The 17108-nt window shown below is 57.1% G+C and overlaps 1 protein-coding gene across 1 annotated transcript; it reads left to right on the forward strand.

Annotated features, from left to right (window-relative positions):
- The first annotated feature begins 10464 nt into the window (after positions 1-10464).
- On the forward strand, positions 10465-17108 carry BARHL1 (BarH like homeobox 1). The gene is made up of 3 exons (XM_021691684.1): positions 10465-10930; positions 14858-15080; positions 16814-17108. Exons 1-3 carry the CDS (start codon positions 10465-10467, stop codon positions 17106-17108), a joined length of 984 nt encoding a protein of 327 aa, XP_021547359.1.

Genomic DNA, 17108 nt, shown 5'->3' on the forward strand with positions numbered 1-17108 from the left:
AGCCTTCTTGGCACAGTAGAAAATCCTCAAAGGACTCACCTTTCTTGCCCCAGCTCACGTTAGACGCTCCCCACTTTTATGCAGGTTCTGCTTTGGCAAGGACCTCAAATTCAGGTCTTCAATGGATTCTTTTTGGTAAGAGTCCCTCCCTCCTTTTAGGTTTGCCAATACTTACCTTAGCCCCACTGACCCTCTAGCTAGGGACTCCCCTTCCTGCAGGAGCCCACCCACCCTCGGTTCTCCAGCCCTCACCTGGGAAGATGAATCCAAATCACCAGGCAGCTATTAGACTCCAGGCAAAGGGTCAATTCCAAGGCTCTGCCCATTGAGTGTGAAGAACAACCTGTGTATTTCCTACAGAAAGCCCTCATTTTATATTCCAAACATGAGTTTAACTGTGCTTTGGGGATGCCTGATACCTCACCAGGCCAGTACACTCTCTCTCGGGGACCCCTGACAATGAATGGCAAGAGCCCATGCTCGGGCCTCAGGGCCTGCCCCCACCTCCTCCACGCCAGGGGCCTGTCAATGAGGCAGGCCAAGATGGGCTTCTCCACCCAGACGGACCTTGGGAAGGCCAACCCCGCCCAAAGGAGAGAGCCTTCTGGGCGGGTGGGTAGGTGGGCGGATGAGACACAGGCTGAGGAACTTTTCAGCCAAGCTCCTGGGTGCTTCTTACCTCAATCACTCTTCGTGTTCTTACCTTCTCCCCACAAATTATATACTGGTCTATTTTAAATTAAAATTGCTATTTGTCCTCTTCCTACTGTATCTTTATTTAAACCTACCACCGGTGTGAGAGCCCACCTCACACTCGTCAGATGGTGTTCTGATATGGGCACCCTTCGAGGGAGATTACCTTCTCCAACATACCCGATCCCAGTGGTGCCTGTATGAAGTCAGGCACATCCTCCAGTTTCTAAGTCTCACTTCTGGTCTGAAGAGTCCAAAACCCAAGAGTTCGACCCAGAGCCCTCCCCGGGACTTCAGACGCACTTCAGACTCACTCCTCCAACTGCCCGGCTGATGTCTCCACTCCAGTGTCTGGCATTCCTCTCTAGCCAACCTGGCCAAGACAGAACACTTGATTATTCCCCCCAAACTTGTTTCTCCCTCAGTTTCCCCCATCTCGTATGTGACACCATCAACCCTGCTGCTGAAGCAAAGGTCTTCATTACTGTTTCCCTCCTCTCTCGCCTCGAATCCAGAGACAAGCCTGTCGGCATGGCTTCCAAAAGACCCCTACCCGTCCCCTCCTCTCTGAGCGCCACCATGTCTCTGGAGAACTTGCCCTCTCCCCGCTACCCTCCCAACCATGCTCTCCACTGAGCAGCCCCCTAGCATTCCAGCAGCTTCTGCTACTCTTGAAGCAAACTCCACACTCCTCACCCAGCCCACGGCGTCCTAGGGGAGGCTGCCAAAGGCCGTCCTTCTGGCTTCATCTCCCACCTCTGGGCACTATACCCACAGCCACAGCCCTCACTCCTGCCTTAGGCTTCCTGCTTGCTTTTCCCTCTGCCTGGAACACCTGGGTCCCCAACTGTCACCTGCCCACCCCTTCTTGTCATTCAGATCTTAGCTCAAAAATCAAGTCCCCGGGCGCCTGGGTGGCTCAGTTGGTTAAGCGACTGCCTTCGGCTCAGGTCATGATCCTGGAGTCCCGGGATCGAGTCCCGCATCGGGCTCCCTGCTCGGCAGGGAGTCTGCTTCTCCCTCTGACCCTCCCCCCCTCTCATGCTCTCTCTCTCTCTCATTCTCTCTCTCAAATAAATAAATAAAATCTTAAAAAAAAAAAAATCAAGTCCCCTACTCAAAAGGCGGTCCCTGAAATCACCACCAGTAAAATTCACATCGACTTGTTTTATTCTCAACCAAACAATGGTGCCTGGTTTACTGCCTGTCTCTTCTCTAGCAGGGATGTTGCATGGGATCAGGGACCCAAGATCCCAAGGGCCCAGCATATGTAAGTACCAGTGGTAACTGTGGAAGGACCCCGCTGCTCCAACAGCTGCTACAGCTCACGCCCCCCGCCCCCTGCGGGCCAAGCGCTGGGCCAGAGACACACCCAAGTCCGGTGGTTACAGGTCTGGTTGGATTTCTTGATCAGCCCTCCCACCCCCACCCCCACACACGCATGCCTTCCAATGCCAGACAAATGCCACACACACTAGCACCCCTCAGGAACCTAGCCCAGCCAGGGCCTTGACAGACCCCAACCTCCTCCAAGGGCTGGAGATCCCCCTTCCACCACACGAGCCAGAGGGAAACAAGCACCCCCCACTGATCTTGGCCAAAGCCATCCTGAAGCCTTCTGACCGGCAGGGAGCGGGGAGCCTGGTGTGGGAAAACAGGAGAGCCCAAGGGGCCTGGCCACTGAGCTGGCGGCCATTCCATGTGGTCAAGAGCATGAAGCCCAGCCTCATCAAGTAATTTCTGTGTGCCCTCGAGCAAGTAAGTGTCTTAACGTCTCTGTGCCTCACCTGTGAGACTGGACCCTGGCATGGTACAGGACATCTCAAGCTAAATTAGATCATGATTACAGTCGAGAATGTGTACAACAAAGGTAGCACAGCGGCTGGCACTTTGAAGCAAGAGATTGATGTGAATTATTGTCTTCTTATTAATAAAGCGCACTGAAAAGGGGCAACCAGAATCCTGTGAACAACTGAGGGACGAGGGTGTGCTTTTAAAGGAACAAAAGCTGGGGCGCCTGCGTGGCTCAGTCAGCTAAGCGTCTGCCTTCGGCTCAGGTTATGATCCTGGGATCCTGGGGTAGTGGGATCATGGGATCTTGGGATCGAGTCCCGCATCGGGTTCTCTGCTCAGCGGGTTCTCTGCTCAGCAGGGAGCCTGCTTCTCCCTCTCCCTCTGCCCCTCCCCCCAGTTCATGCTCTCTCTCTCTCTCAAATAAACAAAATCTTTTTAAAAAATAATAAAGGAACAAAAGCCCTTACATCCAGGTACCTCAAGAAGGTAAAGATATTTTGAATTTAACCCACTTTTTTGCTCTGAAGTCCCCTACAGGAAGGGGAAGGAGGCACATCAGGATGCAGAATTTCCTGAGGGACCCGAAGTTATGCTCTGTCCACCAAAGGGTGGGGCAATCTCTGCTGAGACAGCGAGGGAAGGGGCCCCTCCCGGTCTGCTTTTCCAAGGACCTGGGCCAAGGGGAAAGTCCAGAGTGGGACAGAAAAAGCTACGGGGTAGCTCTCTGGCTTGCGCAAGCACGTCGGGCCCCAGCAGGGTGGGCTGCGCGCCGTGAGACCTGCTGGGGCTGGGGCAGATGCCCCGGGGCTGCGTCCTGTCCTGGAGATCCCAGCTTCTGGGTGCCCCTGGCCCAGGCCTGAGCAGCTCTCCTCCGAGAGTCCCTCAGCTCCTTGTCCTACAGCGCCACCCTCTGGCAAGTCCAAGTCAGAGGCCCCAGAAGTTCCCGGTCCTTCCCTCCCGGAGTCCCTCCCTCCTCATTAATTATTCACGCCCACTTCAAGCCCCAGGTCAGATTCCGGTCTGATGCCACCTTCTTGGGTGTCCAGTTGCATCGGACCAAACACTTGTGCTCGCTTGCGTCGACCCTGACCGGGGGTCCCTCCAGCATAGCTGGGGTTGCTCTGCCTGCCCTTCATGACCCAGGGTAGAGTCCTGGAGGTTCCAGCCAGGAGGGGCCATGGGAATCACCGGTTAACCTCCCTCTACCACCACCACCCTCACTTCACAGGTGGAAAATAAGCAAGCCCCACGTGTTCCAGAGCCTGCTCCCAAAACTACTTCTCCAAGGTGGGTGGAAACGGGGAGAGCTGAGCTTTGCATCCCAAGTCCTCCTCATCAACCACCAATAAATGGCCTCTCGAGGACGGCCGCCACCAGAGGTACGGCCTTATGCCCCTGGTTTTGTTCATCTCCTTGCTGGTTAGCATTTTACGTCTTGGTTGAGTTTCTTGGCAACATCCCATCAGAGATTTCACCAAACAAAGAGCCCATGTGCACGGCCTTCACGAGCCACAGGGAAGCAGCTGGACCCTGCCCTGGTCAGCTTGAAATTCCTTGAGGTGCCCTCTGAGGTGCGAGGGGGCCCTGTCCCTGCTGCTGAGCCCTTGGCCGGAGGGGGAGTGAGCGCAGGCGTGGGGTGGGGTGTGAGAGTGCCTAGATGGGGCCTCTGGAAGTAGGACTCGGGGAACAGGGAGGGGCTTGAGAAAACATCGAGTCCTGCCAGACAAGACAGAGGGTTGCAGAGTGACTTAGCCGCCAAACGAGGACTGGGACAGACCTCTTGGGTGGTAGGTCTGGCTTTCCGTTCGTGCTCAACCCCCACTGACTTGGGTCTACTTCCCGGTTTTTAAACAAGAGCCCAAACCTCATCCTCATTCATTTTTTTCTCTCCTCTCCTCTCCTCTCCTCTCCTCTCCTCTCCTCTCCTCTCCTCTCCTTCCCTCTCTCTCTTCCTCTCCCCATCCCTCTCTGCGTCTCTGCGTCTCTTTCTCTGTCTCTCCCACTGACATAACCAGATAATTGTTTTCTAGGCCAGAAGAACAGAGACAGGACTCTGGAGTCTGTCATGCAGGATTTTTATCAGGGTCGGTAGTAGGGAGTCAATGGAGATTTCTGCTTCTGCCTGGCAGGGCGTTGCTAGAAGTCTGAAGAGGAAGCCTGTTGGTAGGCCGCAGATTCTAAATCCAGTCCCCGGGGCTGGGCTTGGGATCCAGATAGAGATGGTTTGGTTTTTTGGTTCACCTATCCCAGGGCCTCAAGCAGTGGTGGTTTAGAAATCACAGATTTGGGGCACCTGGGTGGCTCAGTTGGTTAAGCGGCTGCCTTCGGCTCAGGTCATGATCCCGGAGTTCCGGGATTGAGTCCCGCATCGGGCTCCCTGCTCAGCGGGGGGTCTGCTTCTCCCTCTGACCCGCTTCCCTCTCGTGCTCTCTGTCTCTCATTCTCTCTCTCAAATAAATAAATAAAATCTTTAAAAAAAAAATCACAGATTTAGGGGGCTAGAGAAGGCGCATCTCCATGGCAGCAAGTGGACCAGAGGCTCAGATGCCCAGGTGGGCCTCAGGGAAGCCAGACAGATCTGTTTCCAATCAAGTATCTTCCCTTGCGTTTGGCTTTTTGGACCCAAACAGTCTTTTTGCTGCATTTCTTTTTACTTGGGAAATGCTTTGATGCTGGAAATCATCATTAAATGAGAAAAATAAAAATTAGGTTGGCTTTTTACACAGCTTCCCAGAACTGAAAGCAGGTACACTTTAAACTTGAATCCACAAATGAGAAATTATCTACAAAATGGAGTTTAAATGAATGGGCACCACTGTCCTTGGATTCGTGAGGCGGGTCCTTTCTGTCATAATCCCCATGGCATCGCCAGCATCTAGCACGGTGCACAGGCCAGAGTACATGTTCAGCAAGGAAAAAAGGGAGGAAGGAAGGGAGGGAGGGAAGGAAGCGGGGAGGGAAGAGGGTGGAAGGGAGGGGAGGAAAATAAAGAATATGTTCTCTTTCTGGTTTCAGGAGCTCCACGGGGTTTTGAGCTAAACCAACACAAACGGTTGCAAACAGCATGACCTTGAGGCCCACAAAGTGTCCAAATCCTGTCCAACCCATCTGTTTGCAGAACAGAGAGATATTAGCATCCAGGCCTGGCCTATATCATCCAAGTCCCCTGCCCACTCCACATTAAAAACAGGTTTTAGTTGGAAGGCCCTGGGCCAAGGGGGGAGCTGACCTCTGCAGCGGGGGCTGGTGAGACAAGATAACTGGCCAGAGAAAAAGCTTTGGCTGTTGTTAGTGGTAGCTGTACCATGAATTACATAATCACTCCTCTCCAGGATCTGAGCCCGGCGCAGAGTGCTCACGACCACGCAGAGTGGGCAACATCATCCTCATCTTATAGCTGAAAAAGCCCCGGCTCAGAAAGTGTTTGCTCAAGGTCACAGAGCAGGGCTGGGACTACGGTGAGGCAGGTAAGGCACAACATTTCCAGGACTGCCCCCGAACTCAGTAACCAAGACAAACAATACTTTAATGCAATATTTTTTTAATCAAAATTTTAAAATCCCTGATGGGGCAAAATAGCAATAGTTTCAGTAAAGATGTCTGTGACTCACCTCACCGGCCTCCCCTTAGTCCCAGCTTGGACTCCAGAGCCAGGATTCTGCTTCTTCAGGTCTAGCCAGTTCTGCAGTCCACATCCTCAACCACCCGCCCTGGCCACACTGAACTGCCCCTGGTCCCAGTTACTCAGAACCTTGAATGGCATTCAAGTTACAATTCTTTGTGAGCAGAGAAGACCTGAGGATCATTCTCAGAAAGCTTTGAGCACATCTCCCCTGTGTGGCTCTGCTTGCTGAGCCAGGCGAACAAAACAAGCCAGAACAGCCCCTCCTCCATGCTTGGGGCCTGGTGGCATTCAGTGGAGAAGGAGGCGAGGCTGGGAAGAAGGAAGCTGGTGAGAACCATGGCCCAGCCAGAGGCCCAGACACTCCCAGGCCCATTCCTGACCCAAAGCCAGACCCGAACCAAGAGCCTCAGATGGAGCAGGAGGACGTGGGTTCTCCCTCATCAGCATCTCCATCGGCCTCCATGGGCCTCTGCCACCCACAGCCCTCACTACAAACCTCTGAAGCTTAACATCTTTGTACCTAAAGGAGAGCTGAGGTCCAGGCCAGAGACATGGTCTGTCCAGAGTAAGGTCAGGGCCAGAGCCCAGGTCTTCTGAAGACTTGTCCATGCAGCTGCCCTTCCTGTCCTGGAGACGAGCAACAGCTCCTTCTCTGGCATGTCTCCTTGCCTGTGGGTGAGAGGTTTGGTACCTTCTAGGTCTCTGGGTCCATGGAGAGGCTGAAGCGTTTTTAAAAAGCAGCCTCAAAGGGCTGGGGAGGCCTAGGGACAGGAATTTGAAGCTAGAAGTTCCAAGAGGAAGTGGGAGGCTGGGGAAGAGGGTCTGGAGTCCAGAAGAGGGAGCATGGGCGCTGGAGTGGCAGTTCCAGCCCTTGGTTAAGACTGAGTAGTCCTGGGAGCCTGACACTCATTCACTTTGCTTCCCTTGAGGCCCCCAAGCCCCTCCACCAGGCCCACTTCCTCCTTGGGAAGTGGGGAGAGAGGTCTGCCTCCTGCTATGTAAACGGAGCTCTCAGAGGTTAAGTCACTTGCTATGGTCCACACCCAGCTTTGCTGGACCTCAAAGTCCTTATATCCTTCTGGGACCGACCAGTCTCCTTTCTCAAAGGGTCGGGTGGATCACCCAACCCGGAACCCCTGGATGCCTAGTCAAATGCCAATTCTCGGGCACCTTCCTGGCTAAACAAGAGCCCAGGTGAGCACACACACATATCTCTCAGGCTGTGGACAGGCTGAGATGCAAGAAGCAGCCAGGTGATGGAGAAAAGAGAAAGGAGGAGGCCTGGTGGCAGAGCTGGAAACACCCGAATAGGATAAAACGAGGTTAACGAGACACTGAATCTCAGAGAAATTTCCAAGTTGGGGTTCATGCTGTTCTTTTCAACTGTAGAATGTTCGTCGCTCTTACACACACACTCCACACACCTGCTGCAGCTCTGACCCCCTGGCTCAGGGCTCAGCGCTGGCGGAGGCTTCGCTTTCGCTTTCGCTAGGTCCAGGATCCAAACCCCAGCCTAAGACCAGGAGGCCAGAAAAGGGGCTGCTCAAGACCCACCTGTGGGCAAGAGCCGACAATGACTTTCTCATGACCTGGCGGGGTCCATGGATCCTGGCCCTGGGGGCATCACGACTGCTAAGAGGCCCAGGATGGGGGATCTTGTTGACTGAGTTGGGACCTTGGGTGCTCCGGTGGAGATGGGGTTCTCCAGGGATGCAGCACCAGGCCAGAAGGAGCAGGGGTGGGGCGACAGAGTGGAGAGAGTAGAAAAAGCCTCCAGAGGCGCCCAGGGAAGGAGGAACCAGGCCCAAGCTGGGGGCTGGCCGAGAAGGGCCAGGGCAGCCTGCGGCCCTTGTGATTTATGTCCCCCTCCCCATCCACCTAACGAAAATTTAATGACCCGCTGGCCGGTCCGCTGCGGGAGGTGCCCACTGCAACCACGCGGCCGCGCCGGGGCGGGGGCCTGTCTGCTCTTGGCCCCTCGGCGCCCGCCCTCCCGCCTCCCCGACAGCTTGCAGCCGAGCGGGGCCCACGGTCCCCGGGGAGCTGCCCGTCCTTGCTCCCAGCCCGGCCGGCGGCGAGGCCGCTTCCAATCTGCCGGCGGGCGCAGGGGGAGAGCGCGGGGAGCCAGGCGTGAGGCCACCGCCAACCTCGCCGGAGGAAGAAGAAAGTTTCTGTTCGCCGGGCCACGCAGGGCTTCCATGGGCCGAGTCTTGGGTTTGGGGGGATGCGGGGGCCTCATAGTTCTGCAGCGGTCTCGGATGCTAAGCCCGACACAGCGTCCGAGTAGTTTTCTGGGGGCCCGTGGGGAAGGGGACGGCAGCACGCAGGCCCACCTGGGAAGGCCTGGGCTCCTGGCGTGGAGCTGGCGAAGGGCGCCTCAGGCTGGCGGGCCGGCCTGCAGGCACGCCGGCTCTGCTCTCTCTGCCCTTGACCACCGGCCCGGGTCGTGATCCCTGGGGCCCCGCCAGGAGGATCCCAGCCCGGGACGCACTTCAGATCTGCAAGCCACTCTGGGCCCCGACACTGGAGGCCAACCCCTGAAAGGCACCAAACTAGAGCACCGTGGTTCGGGGAGCGGGGAGGGCGAGCGGGCGCATTATTTACAATGAAAAGACCGTGTTTCCAGCGCTGCCTCGAAAATACATTCCCAGGCGAGCTCCGGCTCCTCTCGGAGTAAGAAGCCAAGCCGGCTGTTCGCAGACGTCTATACTTGCACACGGAAGCTCTTTCGCGTCCCTGTTTGGAGGTACAAAGACACCCGGTGCCACACGACGGGCTATCGGCTGGATAGGGGTCCCCGCCTTCTTTGTCCCGTGCGCTGCCTCCTTGAGGCCACACAGATTTCCTGGGGTCCTCAATGTCCCAGACACGATCTTCCCACCTTCTCCACCCTCGCCCCACAATGAAGCCATCGTTCTGGCCCCGTTTCAGGGCCGGCACCAGGCTTTCCCAAACCCCTGCCAGGCCCGCAGGGTCCAAAGAGGGTAGAGAGAGGGCTGCAAATGTCCTAGGCGGGAAACATCTAAAGCCCAACGAAAACGCCCCCAAACAATGTCGCTTAAACTAACATCTCTTCCCCACACCAGGTCAGGGCTTCTTCACAGACACACACACTTCTTTCTCTGCTGGGTTGAGTCCCTTTCTCTCGCTGGAGGAAGAAAAATGCGGTAGAGGTGGGGGGCGGAGGGAGGTGGAGAAAGCCTCTCTGACAGCCCCGCGGACGAATAATTTGAATAACTGTGGAAGAGGTTAGGGGAAACTTTAAAAACCTCCCACCCCAACCCACCGGCAGCGGCAGTCGGCTCCGGACCCCTCCCCGCTAGCCCGTGCCCCCCTCGGCTAATCACCCTCATTAGGAGCCTCATCACTGGCCTAATGAAAGCAAACCGTGTGGAAATCGCCGGTAAACAGTTGGGTCTGTGCTGTAATTAATTCAGTGTCTCTTTTAATCAAACTGAAAGGGAATCGGGCAGCGGCTTGCGGAGCCGTGACATCACCCCCAAAATCGGCCGGAGCCAATCAGCGTCATCACTCCGGGGACACGTGGGCGAGTCCCCTTTAAAAAAAACACACACACAACACAACGAAAAAAAAAAAGAAACAAAAAAAACCCAGCCCCAAAGTAAAAGTGACACAAGTTCATTTTTTAAAGGAAGGGGGGGAGGCGAAGGCGCGCGCGGAGGACGCGCTGAGAGCTGCAACCGCGGAGCCGGAGGCGCTGTCCTCGGTGCTGACGGGCCCCCGGAGCGGTGAGAGCGCGGCGACAGGACCTCCCTGGCCAGGTGGAGCGTCATGCGCCGCGGGCCGCCGCCGCCGCCGCCGCCGCTATCCGCGGTGCTGACGCCGCCAGGTGCGCTCCGTTCCGCCGGCTGGTAGCGCCGCTCCGGCCCGCTGCTGTCCGCGGTTCTGACCCCGCTGCCCTCGGCCACTGCTAGCCTGGAGGAAGCGTGCAGTTTCGGTTTTGTTTTTTTTTAAGCCGTTCTTTATTTAGATTCCAACATCCTCGCATCTCTTCTGTGCCAAAGGGGCGCTCAGGCCGTCCATCTCTCCCTTTGCTCTCCCCAACTTGGCGCACCCGCCCTCCCATTCCTCGCTGACACTCCCACCACCCCCCCTCGGCTCGGCAGCTCGGCGCGATGCTGCAGAAGACGCGCTGAGCCCTTTTGGATCTAATGCGCAGAGGAGGTTGGCCCAGAGCTCCCCGGCTCCCCCAAGGCTGAACTCCGTCCAAGGTGCCCGCAGGCTCCCTGCCCGCCTTCCCCATGCCAGCCCGCAGCTAGGGGCAGGGGCAGCGGCGGCTGGGGTTGGGGGTGGGTGGGGAGCTTTTGGGGAGGACAGGTCGCAGCTTGGCTATGGAAGGCTCCAATGGCTTTGGGATCGACTCCATTCTCTCCCACCGCGCGGGCAGCCCCGCCCTTCCCAAGGGGGACCCCTTGCTTGGGGACTGCCGCTCACCCCTGGAGCTGAGTCCGCGCTCGGAGAGCAGCAGCGACTGCTCTTCACCAGCCTCACCAGGAAGGGACTGTCTGGAGACGGGCACCCCGAGGCCTGGCGGGGCATCAGGCCCAGGTTTGGACTCCCACCTGCAGCCTGGGCAGCTCTCAGCCCCAGCCCAGTCGCGCACCGTGACCTCCTCCTTTCTGATCAGGGACATCCTTGCCGACTGCAAACCACTAGCGGCCTGTGCACCCTACTCTAGCAGCGGGCAGCCGGCCGCCCCTGAGCCTGGGGGCCGTCTTGTGGCCAAGGCTGGGGAGGACTTTAGAGACAAGCTGGACAAAAGTGGCAGTAACACCTCGTCGGACTCTGAGTATAAAGGTAAGAAAACAGGGGGAGAAAACTTGGGGAGGGGGCATGCTACATTTCTAAGAACTGCTATATTTCTAAAAGCATACAGGGACATGTACGTGTTCACTTGGAGTTCCCTAGGGGCCCAGGCTGAACCTTTTGGTCTTGTCTGAACCTTTCGGGGGGCCCCATGGCTATGCCTTTGAGCAGCAGAGCCCAGCAGAGAAAGTGGAAGACGGACACTGTGTGCCCCAGGAGAGATTCCCCAAAATGCACAAAGCGAACTTTCTAAACTTCACCTGGGACCACTTTCCCAGCAGCACTGTTGGGCAGGAGCAGGTTCCTATTGGGCTAGTGGTTCTCTGGGAAAAAATCTTGCAGAAGCAATGCAAGATCCAAAGGGTTCTGCTTGAACGCCCTTTTGTAAGAGTGAAAACCTAGCAGGATATTTCAGATGGAGCCTTAAGAACAGTCAGAATTTTCTCCTTTAATCTGAACTTCCAGGCAGGAAGAGGAACTGAGCTTTCCCTCCCGTTGGGCCCAGTGTGATCTGGGCCCTGGGAATCATGCAAAAGAAAGGCTCACTTCAAAGTAGAAAGAGCAGCTGGGGGCAGCTGACTGGGAGCAGGTTCAGAAGTCTGGTCGAGAGGGGAGGACCCTGCACCCACCCCACGGTTCTCACTGAATTTGATTTCAAGTGCATCGAGCAGCCAACTTCAGGTTGTGTAGTGTGTGGGACCCAGAGACTCGCGAGTGACCAGCCCCGTTTCCCCAGTATTGGAGTTGCTGCCCCTTCGTTTGCCTTTCCACCTCTGTGAGTCTTTTTGTTGTTGTTTTTCCTTTTACATTGGTTTTGACCAGGAAGCTGAGATTGGGATTAAGAGGAAAGGGGGGAAGGAAAGAAGGAAAGAGTCCCTAATTTTCTTTCTCACTCCTAGCCACTTTAGCTCTTTGGTGAGGCCAGAGGCGCAAAGTTCTTGCTAGGAAGAAGTCAGGAGGCAGGAGGGGAAGGAGTCTTTTGGTGTCAAGGGAGTAGAGCCCTGTGTCCCCCATCCGGCAGAAAACTAGGGGCTGGCAGAGGCTGCTCAGAGCTCTTTCAGAATTACAATTAATTCCGGGAATGCTTTTCATGACACAAAACTTCCCTAATAAAGGCAACCTCTTTATTGTCTTGGGAGCCCTGCACCTGCTCCACCCTATTTGTACTAAGTCCTCACAAGAATTTAGGGAAGCTCACTTTAACACTCTCCTCCCAACCAACAATTCATTTGTGGACAGGCCCTGACCACAAACCAAAACCCCTTTGGGGCCCCACTCCACATCGCACTGCCCTCCACTTCCCCACACAAACTGCGGAGAGTCTCCTTCGGCCTCGCTGGGCCAGCTGTGCCTAGAGAAAGGGCCAGTTGGGCTAAAGAAGCCAAGAAGGAGGTCCAGAGGCATGTGGCCCAGCGACCCTTGCCCCTCCCCCTGGGGCCTGTTTAGAGAGGCAAAGAAAACTTGCCCTGGAGAAAGACAGGTGCTGGGGGAGCGGGGTAGGCAATGTAAATATATATTTATAACATAGTGGTTTATTATTAATAATCCTCAACAAAACCCCAGCTTTATGGTTAGAGTAAGGGGTGAGAATCCCCAACACGGCATGCCAACGGCTGGTGCCCGTGGAGGTGAAAGAGAGTTTGGCTCTTGTCTCCTTTTATTTCTTTGCCCGTAGGTGGGATTTTGAGGCGAGATTTCGTTTAGGATAATTGGAATATCAATTTTCCTCTCCTGTCCCTGATGATATCTGATCAGGGAGGTGATGAGGGCCGGCTGTCCCCATATCACTTAAATAGGTTTGGAGCAGAGGGGGGTGAAGTTCTCCCCCACCCCCCGCCCCTAGGCACAGCTGCCTTTGCACTTACAAAGCTCCAGGGTAGAAGAAAAAAAACGGGAACAGCCACCGCTGAGACAATGTCTGGAGCGCTTCTCCAACGTGCAGGCGAGTTTTTCAGGGCCCCAATTAGGAAGCCTTGTGGAGACAGAAACACACCGAGCGAGCCAGCCAGCCAGCCGGGGTGGGCATCTGAGCAATTCAACTCCCCATCCACCTCCCATGCTAAGAACAATTTCTTCCAAGGAGGGTACAGAGGGAAGGTCAGCCCCATCCCGAGTCTTTGGCATCAGAGGCTCCTCAAGCATCACACTGAAAGAAACTGAAACCAGTCTTTGAAGTCAGGCGGTCTGCCGCTAGGTCCTGCCTGCTAGGGCCAATGTCCGTGGAGAAATCGAGCCAGCACTTTGCTCGGAGCAGGCTGGGTCGGTGGGCCTGGAACTCTGGAGCATTGAGATGTGGCCTCCAGACCAGAGTCCGAGGCCCCACTGGGCTGAGACTGTCCCAGAGGCTGAGGCTGAGCGGCACCCAGTGCACATCCAGCCTGTGGCAAAGAGGGATTAGAGAAACGCCTGAGTATTCTTCCTGACACCACAAACTCAATCCCCCACCTCAGCCCTAAGAAGCTGGGGGTTTCCACAGTCAGTCCCGGCAGCTCCACCAAAGAGTAAGGTTTCCACAATATCAAGTTTGAGGTTTGAGTAATTGTTTCCCCACACTCGTTTCAACTTCACCTTCTGGCACAGACAGAACTCAGATTTCGCCCATCCTAACACACCTCCTGAGGTGGCCATACCTCAGCGTGGCCCCAGCTCAGGGAGGGCAGGGAGAGCCTGGTGGAGACAGGAGGGAGGCATCCAGCGAGGCTTCCGCCGAGCCAGCGCCTTCCCTGCTCGTCTGCCTCCGCGCACCCGGTGCCGGAGCCCTCCCGGACGAGAACCTCTGCCTTTTCCGGTTGAAAAGTCTTGCTCCCTAGTGGCTCAATTAACCGGATTATTGTTTCCTACAGAGAGAAATCAACTTGCATTCGGCTGAACCCTGTCACGGCAAACGCCCCGCACAATGAAACTCACCATAAAGGAAAATAGAGAAAAAGAGCGGGGAAGCCCCAGCTCGCGCAGCCAATTTTGGGGACATGGTCTTTTGGGTTGTATCATCACTTTAGGGAGAGAAGGAGGGAGATCGCTGAGCTTGTTCTATCAAGTGTGCGTTTTCCGTGCAGTCGACCCCAAACGAAGGTGCCTGGGGGAAAAAAAGAAACGCCCCCCCCCCCCGCCATTCTTGGGCCAAGAGCGGGGCCCCTGCCAGGGTGTCCCGATCGTGGGGCGCAAACACACGACCATGAGCGTCGTATTGACAAGGAAACACGGACCACGGCGACGCGCGCATCCGAGGGGCAAACGCCTCGCTTGTTTTTCCAAGAGCTTCGCGCTCCCGGCCCGCGCCGCCCTCCGCACCCAGGTCTGTAGGTAGCTTAGGGACGGCGGAGGCGAGCACTCCCCCGTCGCATCTCACGCGGCCAGTTATTGGTTTCTCAGGACAATGATTCGCTGCGGGATGAACAGGTTTTTGTTTCTCCACGCGGGTTTTTCTCCCCACATGCCGGCCCTCAGCTTCCTCCCTTCAGGGTCCGCACGCGGCCAGAAAATCGGGCTGCGGGTTCCGAGCTCAGACCCGCACCACGGAAGCGCGCACCTACGCAGCCCACCCGCTGGAACCCACGGGCCCCTCCCCTCCCCCAGCGGCTCCACCCGGTCGCTGGGCTCCGGCACGGTTACTCCGTTGATCCCTCCAGGGAGCGCGGCGGAGAGCGAGCGGGTCGGGTTCTCTCGCTTTGGATCATTTGTCCCCGTAGGTGTCAATCCTCCTCCTCCTCCGTCAGGGCTCACGCCCTGCGTTGGGGGGCCGGGAGGTCCCGCCTTTGAGCCGCTTTGCCGCGGTCCCACGCGCCTGAGTGCGGCGGGGCCACCGCCGTCAGGAGCCGCGTTTACACGAACGGGGCCGGCCAGCGGGCAGCTGGGGCAGGAGGGCGCCGGCAGGCAGGCGGCGAGGCCGGGCCCTGACGCACCGCTGTGTCTCTGCAGTGAAGGAGGAGGGCGACCGCGAGATCTCCAGCTCCCGGGACAGCCCCCCAGTGCGCCTGAAGAAGCCCCGCAAGGCGCGCACGGCCTTCACTGACCATCAGCTGGCGCAGCTGGAGCGCAGCTTCGAGCGGCAGAAGTACCTGAGCGTGCAGGACCGCATGGAGCTCGCCGCTTCGCTCAACCTCACCGACACGCAGGTTAAGACCTGGTACCAGAACCGGAGGTGAGGCCTGGCTGCGGGGTGGGGTGGGGACGTAGAGGGCCCCCCTTCTTTCCTAACTGCCCTTCCGTGGGACCCACCAGTGCACCGCCTGGTGCCCCTGCGATTTCCCTATTCTGTAAAAGAAAACTCAGGTCAGGCCTCGCGGGGAGTCCACAGTGAGGGAGAGCGACAGGACTGGACTCGGTCTCCAGTGCCCTGTCATCCCCCTCCAGGATAGGAGGACAGACACATGGGCCTGCCCCTACCCCAGCCAGGGTCCTACCCTCCCCACCAGGACCAGCCTTAGCCCCTCTTGGGGCCGCTGAGCTCTCCCAGCAGGAGGGCAGGATGCCAGACCAGGGGAAGGGTGGTGGCCTCAGTATCCAGAATGTCTTGGAGGGGGGGAGGAACAAGGGCGCAGCATCTGATGTGTATGTTGGGGGGGGCTGTTTGAGCTCTCCAGGGGCTCTTCTGGCCACCTCAGCCTTTACAGTCCTGAAACCGGAGGAAGGAACAGACCTAGCTCTGGCTCCCTGGGGACAGGGTGCTTTGGAAACTGGCAGGCACTGGTCTAGAACCTGGTGCTTCCTAATCTCCCTCCCCAGCACCGTCACAGGACGAAATCGCTCACACACACATCCACAGTCACGCACACACACACAGACACACACACTGACACAGTTCACACAATCACACACACCCACAATCACACTCACACTCAGTGGAGGCTGGAATTGTGCAGTCCATAAACAAGCCTCAGAACACGTCTCCCCATGAATAATAAATACCGATTACTGCTCGGGGCATCAATAATTAAGGCCCGTTACAGTAATTACACAATTACGATGATGATGAATAATTCAGGGAGGGAAACGCGGTTGGTGTGGCCGTGCCTGCCTTGGCGGGACCGCGGCCGGCTGGCCCAGCCTTGCCGGCCAGGTGCACCCAACAGTCCCAGCTAAAGCTCAGGCAACGAACGAGCATGGCCTCGACTTCCCTGCCTCCTCCAACCCCAGGCCAACACTCGGTTGGTGGTCTCTGAATTTGGGTCCCCACAGGCCACAGGGCTCCTCCCTGGCCTGGGAGCTGGGTGCCGGGGACAGCGGGTGTGGCGAAGAGGGTGTGTGCAGCGGGTACTCATACTCTAGTCGCCGACTCTGGCCTGCGCACTGCTTCCACAGAAGCTCCGCCGAACGGGGCACCTCGAGGTGTTTGCATCTGCCAGGGCGGCGGTTCAGCTGCCCAGAGCCCCCTTCCACCACTAGCTGACCAACCTCTTCCACCCCCCCACCCCCGGTCCCCTCCATTCTCCCCCAGGGGGTCGACTTCCTAAGTCCCCCAGGGGGCAGACACGAGGACTGGCGTGCGCAGCCCCAACACCCAGCTCCAAGTGTATCCTGCGATCCTCGATCCTCGGAGCAGAGTGTGGTGAGGTTAGAACCCCATCTTTGGGGTCAGACAGCTGGCTTAGAGCCTGGGCTCTGCCTCTTTGGAGACCATCTTCAAAACTGGCCAACGCCTTAGTTTTCTGATCTGTAAAAGAGGGATAATGGCCACGAAAGGCCAGTGGAAGATTACAGGAGCTGATGCATGTGACACCTGAGGACGGTGCCTGGCACCCCATTATTTATTAACAAACCCGTGTGATCTTTCTTGGCCTCCCTGAAGGCGCTCTGGGCCAAGCACTCGTGAGGAGCAGGGGTCTTTGGAGCCACAGCCCTGACCCCGCCGTACATGTTTATTTCGGTCCCTAGGACTAAATGGAAGCGACAGACGGCAGTCGGGTTGGAGCTGCTGGCGGAGGCAGGCAATTACTCAGCGCTCCAGCGGATGTTCCCGTCGCCTTATTTCTACCCGCAGAGCCTAGTTTCCAACCTGGATCCCGGCGCCGCACTGTATCTGTACCGCGGGCCCAGTGCGCCGCCGCCGGCCCTGCAGAGACCTCTGGTGCCCCGCATCCTCATCCACGGACTCCAGGGCGCCAGCGAGCCGCCCCCGCCGCTGCCCCCGCTGGCCGGCGTCCTCCCGCGCGCCGCGCAGCCTCGGTGA

The sequence above is a fragment of the Neomonachus schauinslandi genome, chromosome 13, assembly GCF_002201575.2.
Source record: "Neomonachus schauinslandi chromosome 13, ASM220157v2, whole genome shotgun sequence".
NCBI classification, from domain to species: domain Eukaryota; kingdom Metazoa; phylum Chordata; class Mammalia; order Carnivora; family Phocidae; genus Neomonachus; species Neomonachus schauinslandi.

Coding starts and splice junctions, on each gene's coding strand:
- BARHL1 (XM_021691684.1), top strand. CDS start 10,465: ATGGAAGGCTCCAATGGCTTTGGGATCGACTCCATTCTCTCCCACCGC. Junction 10,931..14,857: donor GTCGGACTCTGAGTATAAAG/GTAAGAAAACAG, acceptor GTGTCTCTGCAG/TGAAGGAGGAGGGCGACCGC. Junction 15,081..16,813: donor ACCTGGTACCAGAACCGGAG/GTGAGGCCTGGC, acceptor TTCGGTCCCTAG/GACTAAATGGAAGCGACAGA.